The following is a 15,328-nucleotide window of genomic DNA, read 5'->3' on the forward strand; positions in this document are numbered from 1 at the left end:
AGATGCTTTGCCTAAACGTGGAATCTTCTTTTTTACTTTCATATTTTCTTTTGACCCAAACAACACGCTTCAAGTTCAAGCTGACTTCTTTTTATTAACTTAAACAAAAACGAATGCTTTGTGTGTGTGTGTGTGTGTGTGTAAAGCCTATGTAGAGTATAAAATAAATAAATGAGTCTCACACATTCGTTTTATTTTATTTTAACTTGGGAATCCACATGACCCGAAGGTAAAAAACCGAAAGAACTAGGAAACTCAGAAACTACGGAAAATAAATGAGTTTCACATACTTTATATTCTTTGTTTTTTTGGGGCCAAAAGATTTACTCTATATTCTTAACCTATCCTATTAACAGTTTAAAAGTCAACACGGCCCATTGATTAGGTTGTGAACAAAGAAAACTGATCTTTTCACACGCAAAAGGTCTTTGCAAAGTCGTCTAATTCGTGGAAGTTACTTTCAGATTTCAATATCGTTCGTTCAGAAATCACATGAAGTTCATTTGAAAAATCTCGTGAAATTTCTCGTGACTTTTCATCTAATTTTAAATTACATAGTAGTAGTTAGTATTCCTCCGGTCCTAAATATAAAACCTTTATATTAGTATGTATAAAAATCTTATGTTTATTATCATAAGAGTATATTATAAAGTAATAAATTGCTGTCTCATCAGATTTACCATAGAATTACACTGAAAGGCAACCCAATCATTTTCCAACTTTGACAAACAATAAAAAAGGACTACTTTTATTTCCTTGAAAAAAAAATTAAATAGCAAGAGTGCTTACTTTATAATTAATGAAATCTACTCCGAAATAATCTAGGTTAATTAATATGTATCAACATTCTTTTTTTGGGGCCAATTAAATGGATATCAACTTTGAGTCTTTGACTCATAGTTGGAATTTTTTTTTTCCAATTTTTTCCCTTTTGGGCTGAGAAATATATTAGGAAAATGATTTAAAAAATAACTATTGAGTATTAAAATAATAAATAAGTTATTTTAACAGATTTTGACATATAAAAATTATTACAAGAGTAGTGAAAATTATTATAAGAGCACATATTTATAATATTTTAAAATTCAACATATAAAACTCTAAATGTAATACTCCTCCGGTCCTAATTATAAGACCCAATTGACTTATTTGAAGAGATTAAGGAAGTAAGTTAAGTTGGTTATTTATAATAAATAAGTGTTGTCATTCTTAAAATATCCTTGCTAATTAAGTATATTGGCTAAAACTATCATTATTAGAAGGATTATCTTGAAAAAAAATACATAAATATAAGAGACAAAATGGATTGGGGTCTTATAATTAGGATCAAATAAAAAGTCAAATAGGGTCTTATAATAAGGAGGATATGTATATAGAGTGTGCTGAAGCGCGGAACGAAGCAACGTGCAATCTTAACCATAGATTCTGCATCAATGTCCCTATCTACGAAAGCTCCAACATCGACACGCATCAACGGACAGGATCAATGTAGCTTTATAATTATTGTTCTTGGGATTATCCGATTATGTTTAATCTTCTTCCAGGTTTAATGTCCCACCTCTTTTATAATCTCTCAGACTCTATTTGTGATATCACTGCACGTTTCTTTCTTCCTTCGCAGACCGCAGGGTCATTGTCCATGTCTTCTGCAAGAGCAACAGTCTCTGTCTCGTAGACCATTCTTTGCCTCCTTAAGACTCTTCTCACCACCACTTCTCTGTTTAAAGTGAGCATTCTTGAGCTTCGAGCCTCAAATTATTCCCTTCTCCTTAATGTCTTTTTTTTTGGGGTGAAGCATTATTGGAGTACAAGGATCACCTAATCCAATTCCGAATTCTTTAGCCCTTCTCTCTTTCTCCCCCGCTTTTCTTCTTCTATAAGAGAGAGAATGAACTGAAGGCGCATTTCTTTCATACTCTGTTCCATGCTTTGAAAAACTTCATTTTCGATTTATTTTTGCCCCTTGTGGGTCTGAGAAAATGTCGAACATACAAATGTCCCATCTGGATTTAGAGCAAGGAGGTTACCATCGTTCGGTGGTCGCAAGTGATGTCAGCGCCGACGGGAGCGTGTGCTTCTCCGACGCCGACGATGGGTCCTGCTACTCTCATTTCTATTCTACCTACGGTGGTTCATACGACGATTGTAGTTTCGCCTGCGTTTCTGATTCTGAGGTTAGGTGTGTTGCTGATTCTAGGAGAGCTTCTTCTGTGACTGATTGTTCGGTGGAAGTTGAAATTGAAAGTGGGGATCCTGAAATTAAGGTGCATTTGGCCAAAGTAGAGAGAGATTGTAGGATTTGTCACTTGGGTTTGGAGAGTGATAGCAATGATGAGTCCGGGGTTCCAATTGAATTGGGATGCTCTTGTAAGGATGATTTAGCTGCTGCTCACAAACACTGCGCTGAGGCCTGGTTCAAGATCAAAGGGAATAGGTGAGTAAAACCTAACTTGTTTTTTCTTTCTATTGTAGTGTCGAAACTTGGAGCATCAGGGTTGGTAACATCCCTCTCCATTTTGGGTTGTTTGAAAATGAACGTTGTTTGGTAGTAAAGTTACTGTATCGTCATCTGAGGAATGCGTGTTTAAAAGGTTGAGCTTTTAATGTCATCCTCCTTGTAAAATTAAAGTAAGGAGAGCCGAGAGGATAAAAAAGTAAACAATCGTTAACAGCAACTTATCCCATTCCGAATCTCCTAATTTGGAAGGGTTCGAAATTGGGGGGGATCATAGATCCCAAAACATCTGACCCCTTCATTGTTAGTACATCCAGGCAATGGTATGTCTGCAATGTATTTAATAACCTATCTCTTGCCCTGCTGTTGAACAAATTCACCGGCACTCAAGTTTCTTATGTTTTGAAGCTCTGATATTAATGATTGACAGGTAGAACAAAGCCAAAATATGCGACCAGAGTATAATAGTTTGGAATCTGAGATTGTGTCGGGTTGTTAATTAATTAAATTAAATTAAGTTAAAGAAGATGATGGGAGGAAGAAAAATGCTTGGATGACACATATTTTAAGAGGTGTAAAGGATGCAATGGGTCAAGGCGGGCTCCCTTATTTCTTCAAGGATAGGAAAAGTTAAAGAAGATTACGTTATTTAAAAGCAGATGATGATGGAAAAAGAAAGGCGTAAAGCCATCAGCCAGACCTGCTGAGTCACTGACATGTCTGGGTACAGTGGGATTCCCTGTTGCTGCGTCTTTTTTGAAATTTAGGAATCTCATGTTGCTTCTTTTTGCTTCTCTCTATCTCTAGTAAAGATGAGATTATACTGTCTCCGTCATCCTTCTATTCACATTATTCATTCATCATATGCCACCTGTCCTGTCTGATTGGACAAATTCACGGGTCATCACTTGACATTTAAACTTTTGAGGCATAATGATTCTTGGACCCCTAAATTTTTAATCCATTAATTACAGATCCCATGTTTATGAATCCTATGTTGCTCCTTTTTATTTGTCTCTATCTCTGTTAAAGAAGGTATCAGATTGCACCCCTCGTCCTTCTACTTGCTCCATTCCTTTATGATATGCCTCCTGGTAGACATGACAATAAGAGTCTCTACCACACAGTTTGAACTTTCGAGTTGCAGTGGTTCTTGACAACTTAAAATCTTTCATCGTTACTTGCATAATCCAGATTTCATATTCATCTAAGTTTTCGGTGTCACAAAGATGCTGCATTTTCAGTATTTTACGTTCAGTTCGTATCTGCATTTCTTGAAGTTTAGTTATTTCCGTACTTATTGCACTGTTCTAATGGTAACTCTATACTGAATGCCTTTGTCATCTTTGTGGATTACAATTGCCGACGCCGGTGGTCCCATGGATCTAGCGTTTATCTCTCTGAAATTGACCATATCAATGTCTGAAAGAAATTGAAAGGATCCAAATTAGTGCTGGTACTTGGTATAGTGTTCTGAGTTTTTGAGGACCTTAGGGATAAGATACTTTGTTACATCTTTTTCTTTTTTTTTTTTGCCCAAACGTTTGTTGTTACATCTAATGGAGACGCAAATCCATCCCAATGCACGTCTTGATGGCTAAATTAAATATTTAAAAAAAAAACGTTGGGACAGAATCTGAATATGTTTTAATTGGGAATCTTCTCTAACTTGTGATTTCATGCCTTGGACGGCAAATAACCCGTGATACTTTTCTTTTTCTTTGTCTTCGGGTTTGGATTCATTTTATCATTTGGCAATCAATCCTGCAACAGTGAAAGGCAGCGAATAGGAATATTGTGTATAGAAGATGCAGGCTGGACTGACCAGAGCTGAAAAGCTTTAGAGCATCATAACCATGAACTGTTCTGTTTAGTTAACCCTTTGCTAGGATATCATAGTATAAATTGTTATGATATCTACTTTGTTGAAGTCGTCTTTCTGTGTAATTTATAATAGTGGCAGATTTTGAAGCCAACTGATTTTAATAATGAACCTCATCGGTTTTGTTTCTGTTTCCTTAAAATTTTCATAGGACCTGTGAAATTTGCCACTCGGTTGCACGGAATGTTTATGGAGGGAACGAGGAGGTGACAGAGCATTCAAGTGATAGCAATAATGCTCCTGCTGCTGCTGCAACAGCAGTGTCCCCACCAGCACCTTCTGCAGAAACTCGAAGATTCTGGCATGGCCATAGGTTCCTGAATTTTCTGCTTGCTTGTATGGTCTTTGCTTTTGTCATATCATGGCTTTTTCACTTTAATGTACCTTCTTCCTAATCAACAGAGAGGCACAGTCCTGTCTTTTTATAAATTTCAAAAGAAAAGAAAAGTTGTTTTGGGGGGAACAAAGCAAAAATTAGAAGGGGAAAAAAAAAACAGAGAGGAGAGAGATCCTGCTCAAGCAAGCACAGTAAACAGTTGCTCTGGGAATGAATGGTTTCAGTTTGAGGACCAGTCCTTCATTATTATTTTCCCCTCCTAAAGTATAAATATTCTCTTATTAAAAGCAATCTTATTTGAAGCACTGTCGGGCACTAAATGTGAGCATCTCTCCTAGCGGGGATTTGAATCTTGATTCACTACGTTGTGAGAGACTAGTTCCTTTCACTAGACTCAATCCCTGTTTGTGTTTAGAACTGTAGAATGTTGCGTCGAAATGTAAAGGTTCTTGGGCCATTGCAGGAAGAATTATATATGATGGTCAACTTTCTGTGTCAAATTTTGATTCACAATGGAGTCTCCTGAGTTAAATTATGCGCGCATGTGAGAACCATGAAAATGAGTTAATAATATCCCAAACGATTAGTTCACTTAATGAGAGATTTACTTTCTTAAATAGGTTTCACTTATGTGCTTATTTTTCTTCTCCTATGGTAATCATGCTCCGTGTCTCCCATAAAATGGTTTAGATCCTATTAAACATATTTTAAAAATAATATAGTTGATACATTTGTTTCTGTTCATAACATAATTTATTTATTTCTGGCAAATTAACCTAACGTTTGGTACGGGAGAATTGATGAGGAGAAAAAATTTCAATAAATTTAATTTTAAAAAATTAAAAAAGTAAGGTTATAAAATTTTGATAAAAAGAAGAAGTAAAATAAAAAAGTGAGAAAAATTAATTAAAAAATTTTAACCTCATTTTTTAATTTTTAAATCAAATTTATTAAAAAAATTCTTTTCTTCTCTTTATTTTTGTCGTACCAAATGTACCCCAAGTTTCCCTGCTAATGTTGTGAAAAAGTTCAATAATAGGAGGGTACTACAAACAATTTCTTCCAAATGACTAAACTACTTGAATGTAATGCAATAACTACAGTTTTAAAAAAAAAAAAAGCTCAATAAATGAAAAGGATGCAAATCGTCCAAAATTAAGACATTGATAATATGGTTATTTTAGTGTTTTTTCAACCACAAAACACACGTGGAAAAACTCCAAAGACGACATTTTTTTTTTTTCCTGTTGTTGCCAACGCCAAAGAGGAGAATTAAAAATATCTATTGCATACCAATATACTCTCCGACAATCTCATGATGCAAAATTGGAAACGCCGAAACAATCACACTTTATTCGAGTAATTTGGGATAAAATTCCTTTAACACATTTATGTCGTATTTCTTCTTTGCCATACTCTTCAGTGATTCGTGGGTAATCTTACCATCTTAGAAGAGTTTTCCTCTTCTTTTTTTTTTTTGTTACAAAGAATTCTTAGGAGAGTTTAAAGCAATGCTAAGGCGAAATGTTCGGAGGCCCATCTACGAAGCATGACTTAGTCCAACATGTTCCCAGTCCTTTTACAATTGGGCTAGGTGTGTTCTCTTAATTCAGCCCATTCGACCTACAATTATGGGCTTAACTACTAGTCCTGAAAATGTCAATATTAATGATTTTATTGTATATGAAGTAAATATATAAAAAGAGTTTTATTTCGACTTACATGAAAATATTTTTTTAATTGATTTTAAGGTATCTCAAGCACCCTTTTTCTCACAAATGATGACTTAATTTTATCCTTTCATATACCCCCAAAAAAAAAATTATCCTTTCATAATGAGTTGATAATACGCGCTTTATTAATTATTCCCCCACACAAACACACACATATGATTCCTTTAAGCATTTCCACCTACATAGTTTATATCTATAATCTTGTGCAATAAGAGTCTCAAAATTAATACTCGAAATAGTAATTTAACGAAGGCCAAAAAAAAAAGGAAATAGTAATTTAACTAAAGTTAAATATTGAAGGCAATATCATTGGCAGACGCCACGCCAATAACAAGTGATTAGCAATGAATTCTGAGCACAAAAAAAAAAACCAAAATGGCTAACTTTCTTATGATTGGATTGTGAATATCTCAACTCTGAAGCATAATACATACTGTCCCCACTAAGCCATATCGTAATTAAAATTAGTAATCCTGACAAGAAAACGAGAAGAGACAGAAATATAAGGATCTCATATAAGAAACAACAATAACAACGACAGCAATATATCTCTTTTTTCTCTCTCAGGATCTCATCCTCATATCCACTGGATATTTTATATCCGATGTTCTAAAATAAAAATCCATGTAAGATAGAGGTTATTGGGAAGTGTGAATAGGTCCGTCCAAAAAGATTGATCAATGGGAATGTGATGGGATTTTTTTCAATTAAAACCACACAATTCATTACAAAACTCCTGGTCGACAAGCGACGCTGTGATGAATATGAACACAGAAAATGATATTTGAGATAAGAATAATAATTACAAGACGCGTCTTCTTTAATCATTCATTTTAAGTTCGGAGGGACAAATACCAGAAAAGATGAGATGTGAGAGATTGATTCATTTAAAACTCACAGTGAATGATGATCCCCACATCTAAGAAACTGATCAAATGATCATCCAAAAGGAATCATGAACATGTAATAACGGAATGAAAACAAGAGCACAGAAGCAGAAAAAAAGACCCAACGGAGGGGTGTGATGGCATTATTTATAAGTCAGGCGGGCCATTTGGGAGATGAATGGGACTCACTTCCAATAAAAACTGGACAACACAGAGACCCTTGTTAATGGTCTTTTGCATCACGTCGTTCTCTTCTTGTGTAGGATGAATAAGCAAATGTATTGGTCTCTCTCTCTCTAAGTCACACCAGTGAGTGACTAAGCTTTTCTGCATTAAGTATTGACCGACTTTTTGTGGCCAAGCCATCTTTAATTAATACGTGTGTGCATGTCTGTATAATTGCGTATCTCTTTACGCGATCTCCTTTGTGGTCAATTCCATAAAGAACCCGATGTTTTGGGGCATTTTCAAGTCAATTCAAATTCAATCCACCTTATCTTACTTACCTGGTCTTCTATATGTTTATTTCCTCTTTACGTCCATTTTGGTAATAGGAAAGCAAATGTCAATCTCTCTCTCTCTACAAGCACACAGTATATAAAAATTCTAATAAATTTGTATTGTCACTATCGTATCATGAAATCTTATTTGTCTGGGTAACATACGAATTATCTACACTGATAAATGATAATTTATATGAATTATGAAACGTGTTAAAAGCCCCAGTATTCACAAAGTGGTAAATAACACTATCTCCGAGCTCCAATCTTTAATATAAAAACTAGTCAGAAATTAAATTTGGTCCCAAATATTATAATGTTTTTTCTCAAAAAATCTCCATTGATTTCATATATTGATGCATTCTTATCAAGGAATAGTCCCAATGTGCATTATTAAATAGCATAATTTAGAAAAACCAACACATATTTATTATAATTATTAACAAATTTAACTAACTTTCTTAATATTCTCAAAATAGCCATCTAACTCTTATATTAAGAACCAAATATAATACTTTGGCGTGGAAAGATCTTACTAGGTAACATAGGTAGTTGTTTTAATTAATTAATTTACTTGCAATTAATTAATAATTTAGAATATAAAATGCATGGCAAATCACATTATCTATAAATCATATAAATAATGTGATTTACTTTAAAATTGTGTGGAGTACTTGAAGAGGGACTTGTCTTTCATCATTCGTGTCGTCAGCATCTGTACTTAACTCTTTGTATTTATAGTTGCATTTATATGTCAAATATCCCTTAAAGTTGCTAATTTTTTTAATAAGATAATTTGATATCTTCTAACTTTTTAGTGGATCTTCCCTCGTGCTTCATCATTCTCGTCATACCCAAATCCTCCGAACAAAGTGATTTGGAATTAATTAACATCTCATTAGCGCCAGTGATCCAGGATGATAATATCTTTTCATATTTTATGTACTAAAATAATTGTGGATCTAAGCGTTTGCGACATCAGCACTTACGGCAGCATTTTATTTTAGAGAAAAAGAATTAAGAACCCTAATCTTACAAGATTAAGGAGGAGTCTGGTATCCCTACAATGAATTCAAAAAAGTGTTTTCACGTAAAATGAGATAAAATTTCTCTTACATACTTAACTTATATACTGTAAAATTACTGCTGAAAAAAAAATCCAAACACCCCATAAGTTATAAGAAAGTTATACCTTAAAACTTTAACAAAATCGTTTCCGGAAGGTTCACATGTAACTTTTTAAAATTTATTAGGCTTCTACTACATATGTATATACTACCTTCAATCTTTAATGTTATAATTAGTATGGGATTAAATTTGATTCTATGTATAAAATTTTAATCTATTTTATTTTCCTTATTTATCCAAATTGCTTAAAACTTAAAAGAGTTTATATGAAAGGATAGTTTAAATCCAAATGATTTAAAAGGATATTTAGGAAAATCAAAGTATATTTTTGACAAATAACTAATTTAATTATTATTCTTAATCTATCACATTAGTTAAGTAAATTTTATTTTAAGTACAAAAGAGGTAGGATTTTTATTTGCTCGTAGGAAAATTAGAATCCGTTTGAGGGTAAGGAAGGAATTAAATCGTTTATGGTAGTTGATTGAAAATTTCACAAATTGATAAGCCGAAAATGAAGATAAAATAACATGATGAGAAGAAATGAGAATAATGCATTAGAAATTTAGAATGGAGTTGGCCACATGACATGATTGTTCACTCTAACACGAAACAACACTGTGGCCGGGGACTGATATAGTAATTCAATAAAATAAGTTAATATATTAATTAATTATTAAAAAAAGGGAAGATATTGTACAATAATGTGGAGAAGGATGATACCTCATTTGAAAAGACAAAGGGTGCAGCTGACATCAATAAAGAGAGAAGGTGAAGTGAAGGAGGACATGTGAAGAACACAGCAGATGCACGTGATGCCCCTTCTGCAACTGCAAGGCGACCCTCTCTTTCCCTTTTCCTTGCAGCCAAACTGGGGACTTGGGTCTATGCCCTTCCATTTCTGCATTTCCAGAAATTAATTAATTCAAACCTAAACCACAGACATTATTTCTCCATCATGACCCACCTTCATCATTCATATGTTCTCTAATAATTTTAACGCGCCTCTTTCCAGCACGGTTCCTCTCATGTTCTTGGATGTATAAGAAATATATTCTGAAAAAGAAACTGACCTCCCTAAAAGTATTGAGAACGAAAAATGAATCCCCCATTGTTTAATACATACACAAAAATTAAAAATCAAATCTTTAACTACTCACTTAATTGACAAGAACTTCTGTCACTCAATAATTAGCAGTTAAGCAGATCATCCAATGAAAATAGCAGAAGAGATTTGTATTATTATCAAACATTCTGAACCACTTCACGAAAAAGATATGTTTGATGCATCCACTAGCAATTAATTAATTAATCTTGTCAACTCATTGGAAGGAGGCTACTAAGAGCCTATAATTTAGGCTTAAGCACATGCAGGTCAAAGGGCCATCCTGTGGTGCTGTGCATGTGCTTCCTCATGGAACTTGTCCCTCATTGGACGCAATTATCCATGTTCCATGGCCTTGTTTTTCCAACCAATCCCATCATTTGCGATAACATTTATTATTCCATAGAGAATGCAACCATATCATGGAGAAACTGTTGAACATATTTACATAAACTGAAATGACACAATAGTCGAGCCACTATTCCAGTGAATACAAATTAGGTTTCTATTTTATAAATTAAGTGGTTGATCAAGTAACAGAATCTTGTAATTGAAGGTTGGGTCCTCGCCGTTTCATTTGTGTAGAAGCAGTCCCTCTATCTATGAGCCATTCGTTGCAAAGTCAGCTTGAAACGTATTGCCATCTTCCAGAGTCTTGCCGTTTACCTGAGTTCTCTGCCTCTGTGCAATTTACAGATACCATGTTATGTCCACATCGTAGATAGAGACGTTTTACTGAAAAGAGGAGGGGGGTGGACCAAACAAATAAATTCTGAGGGAGACCTAGTCTGTAAATTTTGTGTAAAATAAATTAACTGGAGATGCACATAGGGCAAGTGAAAGGTGGACCCAACTGATGAAGAATATGTCTAACATGCTTATGTGTATCTTCATAATTGACACGGTCTGTTCATCTTTTTTTAAAACGGTCCTATTTAAGAATCTCTCAAAGGACAAATAGATTAGTTCACTGTACCCTATCTGTAGGGTCTCCAGAACTCCCATTTAAGAGCTTGTGGTTTTCTTCTTTGATCCTGCCATCCTTGTCTTTAGTGCTCAACGGTAGCAGCATGGTGGCTGATGCAATGGAACGGTCCGGCATTTCTGTAGGACAAACGAGTCAGCACAACAGCACATTGCTTCTTAACATGACAATAGCATAAAGCTGCACTCAAGGGTGGATATCGTGAAAATTTTGCCTGACATGCTTGTACGCATATTGCTCATTGTGGCTCAATTAACACGGCAATAGCCTAGATAAATACTTTGGTAATCTCAGCTTGCATGTCAGAGTGAGTCTAATTGCCCTGGTTGGCTAGGTGTCTACATCTCATGGACATAATATACTAGATGATTTTTCCCACAAGCATAACATAGAATAATGTGCAAGCGTCCAAACCTGGTAATTTCTTGTCAATAAAAAAGACGACCATATTAACAGTATACCTGCAAAAGATCACAACATTAAATTGAAAGCCTCAAAACAAAACCGACTTCAAAATCAAGAATATGCTCCTCACCAGGCAACAACTATATCAACTGTATAATGTTTACGAGATGCTATAATCAAAAGGCTCTGAATCACAGCAAGAAGCCATGCTAATTGCTTGACAAACCTGAAGTGGATCATCACAAGTCAGAACTCAACTAAGAAAACATGTATCAATAAAAGCGTTAGCCCATTTTTATAAGCCGCCAACTCAACAAACAGCAGTAAAATCTCTCCTTAATATAAAAATAGAAAAGGGCGAGGAACAGAAAATTTTACCTCCGCGTGCCATATTTCTGATATGTAAGCACGAAGACTAAACTAAAGATCATGTGTGATGAAAATATCAAATCACCACATCCATAGAGCACACCACGAGGAACTGCACATTGAAAATTGAAAGAGCAGAAAATCATGCACCAAAGCATTGAAGCTCAATGGCACAAATACAACAATGCATACTAACAATTAATCAAGAGGACTTCAAGGACACTGTCTGGGCGAGGCAGAGTGGCATGCTTTGAACCCTGATTGATGCAAAAAGTATATCAGAATCATGATTGTTTCCAAAAATAGAGACAGTATTTCCACAAACACGAGATGAAACAGAGTGTTTTAGAGAGCACATAAGCAATATACCTGGCGGCAATGATAGTTTGGACCAGGAAGCTGTGTAGAATAAAACGTGATAATCCGAAGACATTGACAAGCCTGTAGCAAACAAATACGTAGGATCAAACATCATAAAATCAAAAACTAGCTCATTGCACCCATATGCAATAGCCTGCCAATGAAGAAGAATAAAAGATTGGAAAAGAAAACATGAGGGAGAAGAGCAAGAGGGTGGGGAGGAGCATGAGAGTCCGCAAGGAGGAACAAAGAAACTGAACTCTGAAAATATTTCCTTCTTAAATCCAAAAGTTCTGCCAATACAATATCATAGATCTGTGAATAAAAACCCAGGTATAAAAAAGAATGAAAATAAATAAAATTAAATTCTTCTAAGGTTTGTGTAGAAACTATGGCTTCAAGTATTTATCTTTGGTGCCTAATATATCAATAATTAATACCTTTCCTAATCTCTTTCCATCCACCATCAATTCACGAAGAGTGGCTTATGGTCAAGGGCAAAAACACTATATATTTAACAAAGCTACCTACAATATGGTTGCATAAAGTCCTTGCTCAGAAGAGATAAAAGTTAAATATAATCTTTACTATTACATACATGCACAGAAGCACAACTAGACGTGATCATTTAATGATGACATTACATGTGCTGATATTAAACGTTGCATTTAGATCAGGCAGTAAGCTACCTATTCCTTCAGTAAGCCATCACTTCAAATACCCACGTGTTAGGAATAAGATTCCCAAAATATACTGTCATCTTAATAGAACACAATTTAATCACCACTTACAACTAAGAATGCTAGGACCCTGCACCATATTAGAACGGTGTAGATCTTTTTGCTCTTCAAAATCAGAGGATGAAACGTCCACTGCAAAAGCCCATAACACAGCATATCATTAATTACCACCGAAACTATTGACGCTTGGAAAGAAGAACTTACTAGAAAATAAGACAGATATATGAATCAATGATAAATCAGGCGGGAAGCTTAACTGCATGACTATCAGAAAGTCAGTATCAAGCTGCAGCTTTAGCATCAATTAGCAGGACACCAAGAAAAAAACTATAAAGGAAAACAGCCATTTAATGAAAGCCAAATAATCCTCCCGGATAATTGGTACTTGATTTCAAAAGCATAAAACCTCAAACCACAAATTTTTTTTTTTTTTTTTTTTTTGGGGGGGGGGGGGGGACTCTTCTCTTAGTTCATATTTTCAACAAGTTATCCTCAACACAAGAACCCAGCTGTCAACTACAAATTAACCTAAACTAGTTAGAAGGATTCTGTGTGACTTTCTAATAAACCTTACAGAGCTTCAAAAGTTTGATTTCAATGAAACATAAACATCTTCCAGCATCACTAAACAACTTGACAATAAATGCATTGACTCCATGCATTTTCATATGAAAGAAAGAGAAAGAAACGAAACAGAAGTTCCAACTAGTACCAATTCTTTTGCCATCATGACTTAGATGCCATAATTAATCAAAAATGTAGCCCATAACAGACCACCATCTCCAAATATCAATGAAATTTGCTTCTTCCTATGAGTGAATGAGTGCAGGTAACATATAACAGCCGGGTGGGAGAGGGGGAAAAAAGGGAGCAGCTACACTTACCAGAAAAAAAGATAAAAAGATAAAGGTAAACAGGGTTTCGCTAATGTAAGCTTTTTCTTGTCCAAGCTCCTATAACAACACAAACATTGGACATTGAACACACATGGTTAGTAATATGAAAAATAATTTAGAGGAAAACATAAAAGGAATTGCGATTACAGACCGGCAGAATATAGAACCCAACATCCTGAAGAATAGGGCCAGGCCTATGAAAATAATGAACACCTCGCGCAGCCAGGCCATGTATGTACTGTAAGGAAAAGGTTTAAAGTTTAGATAACAACCTTCAAAAGAATCATATATCATTTGCCCTGTGGAAGCAAAAGGCGAACAAAAGACACAATAACATGTCAGAAAGCTTTTGCAGCGATCAAGCAAACTTCGCACAACTAGATGTGAAGTTTATTTTCAGCAATTCCCAATCTTCAGAGTGGAAATTTTTTTTTTGGGGGGGGGGGGGGGGAGGGGACGTTATAATCCTTTTCCCAGAAGAAAAACGGAGCTCTGAAACAATAATTTCAACGAAGTCATAACATTGATCAAAATAGAAAGACCTGAAAAGCAACGCCAGCAAGAAGGTATTTCCAATTCTCCGCAAGAAGGTTGATCTCCGTGCTTGCCTCTGAGCAAAATCTCTTCCATAGCTACAAATCCAGAACCAAAAAGAAATCAAACACAGACAAACTAAAATGATAGCCACAGAGGAACAGGCAGTTAAAGTGACGTGAAAAGGAAAAACTGAGAAACAAACCTTTGAAGCCTCGCGACCAATGTAAAGCGACATGTTGTTCTTTTTCTTCTCGCTCTTTTTCTTCTTTTAAGCGTGTAATGATCACTTCCATATTACTTCATAACCACACCCCTAAGGTCAACATGATTTCCCTCAACAATCTCGTCAAAATCCAGATACAATTAACCACTTGTTCTCTTTCTTAGTCTGTTAAACCCACCCTTCGCCTGTAATAAACACTCCCGGGAAGCAGAATCAGGGAGGAACAGGCAGGGTACTGGAACCCGATACTCAAACAAGAGAAGATCTGAGAAGTAAATGAGTACACTATAGTGATGGAGATCAAGAGTGCCCAGATGATCAGAGAAAAGAATAAGAATTGAATTGAAAGAATCAAGGGAGAGAATTTTTCGAAACTGAAATGGGGGCTCTAATGTCAAAGGGGCTTCGCCCACTTGCTCCCTCCCTTTCGTTATGTACCTCCGATTCTCTCTTCCTTGCTTGCTTTGTCTGACTTCTATGCACGCGAGTTGAACCCGGAGTGACAGTTGAGAATCGAAGAAAAATAATATACAGGGGCAGACGTTTTTCGCATACATTTATATATTGGGATTTTGACAACTTACATAAATTTTTTGCGATGGAAATGAAGAAAACCAAAACAAAGTGAAAGTGAGAAACATCGCCGCTTACCGCTTTTCCTAAACGCCAATTCTTTTCCTTTCTCTCCCATGCCAGCCAACGTAGTGACAGAATCCTCGGCAGAATCTTCCAGTATTTTAATTGTAATTACGTAATTCTCGTTTTACCCGGTTTAATGATATTTCA

General features: G+C 35.3%; 2 protein-coding genes across 3 annotated transcripts; one reads left to right on the top strand and one right to left on the bottom strand.

Annotated features, from left to right (window-relative positions):
- The first annotated feature begins 1,596 nt into the window (after positions 1–1,596).
- LOC114739514 (uncharacterized) lies at positions 1,597–5,174 on the top strand. 2 transcript variants are annotated; one of them, XM_028927575.1, is made up of 3 exons: positions 1,597–1,921; positions 1,962–2,434; positions 4,489–5,174. In XM_028927575.1, exons 2-3 carry the CDS (start codon positions 1,980–1,982, stop codon positions 4,730–4,732), a joined length of 699 nt encoding a protein of 232 aa, XP_028783408.1. In that variant the 5' UTR covers positions 1,597–1,921; positions 1,962–1,979; the 3' UTR covers positions 4,733–5,174. The 2 variants fall into 2 exon arrangements, with proteins under 2 accessions (XP_028783408.1, XP_028783407.1); XM_028927574.1 differs by having other exon boundaries at positions 1,597–2,434.
- A 5,232-nt stretch (positions 5,175–10,406) lies between these two features.
- Positions 10,407–15,207, bottom strand: LOC114739656 (phosphatidylinositol:ceramide inositolphosphotransferase 1). The gene is made up of 12 exons (XM_028927739.1): positions 14,522–15,207; positions 14,325–14,414; positions 13,934–14,020; positions 13,771–13,839; positions 12,938–13,018; positions 12,156–12,227; positions 11,983–12,043; positions 11,796–11,898; positions 11,548–11,643; positions 11,427–11,473; positions 11,004–11,131; positions 10,407–10,708 (listed from the first exon to the last, which is right to left on the bottom strand). The coding sequence occupies exons 1-12, from the start codon at positions 14,552–14,554 to the stop codon at positions 10,628–10,630; spliced, it is 948 nt and encodes a 315-aa protein (XP_028783572.1). The 5' UTR covers positions 14,555–15,207; the 3' UTR covers positions 10,407–10,627.
- Positions 15,208–15,328: the final 121 nt, after the last annotated feature.

This window comes from Neltuma alba, unplaced genomic scaffold, assembly GCF_004799145.2.
Source record: "Neltuma alba isolate B1F8T4 unplaced genomic scaffold, ASM479914v2 tig00002863_pilon, whole genome shotgun sequence".
NCBI lineage: Eukaryota > Viridiplantae > Streptophyta > Magnoliopsida > Fabales > Fabaceae > Neltuma > Neltuma alba.

Excerpts from the sequence above, each read along its gene's own strand:
- LOC114739656 (XM_028927739.1), bottom strand. The coding sequence starts at position 14,554 with ATGTCGCTTTACATTGGTCGCGAGGCTTCAAAG. Across the intron at positions 13,019-13,770 it reads TCTTTTTATCTTTTTTTCTG|TGGACGTTTCATCCTCTGAT; the intron begins GTAAGTGTAGCT and ends GGGCTTTTGCAG. Across the intron at positions 11,644-11,795 it reads CAGAAATATGGCACGCGGAG|GTTTGTCAAGCAATTAGCAT; the intron begins GTAAAATTTTCT and ends GATCCACTTCAG.
- LOC114739514 (XM_028927574.1), top strand. The coding sequence starts at position 1,980 with ATGTCGAACATACAAATGTCCCATCTGGATTTAGAGCAAGGAGGTTAC. Across the intron at positions 2,435-4,488 it reads TTCAAGATCAAAGGGAATAG|GACCTGTGAAATTTGCCACT; the intron begins GTGAGTAAAACC and ends AAATTTTCATAG.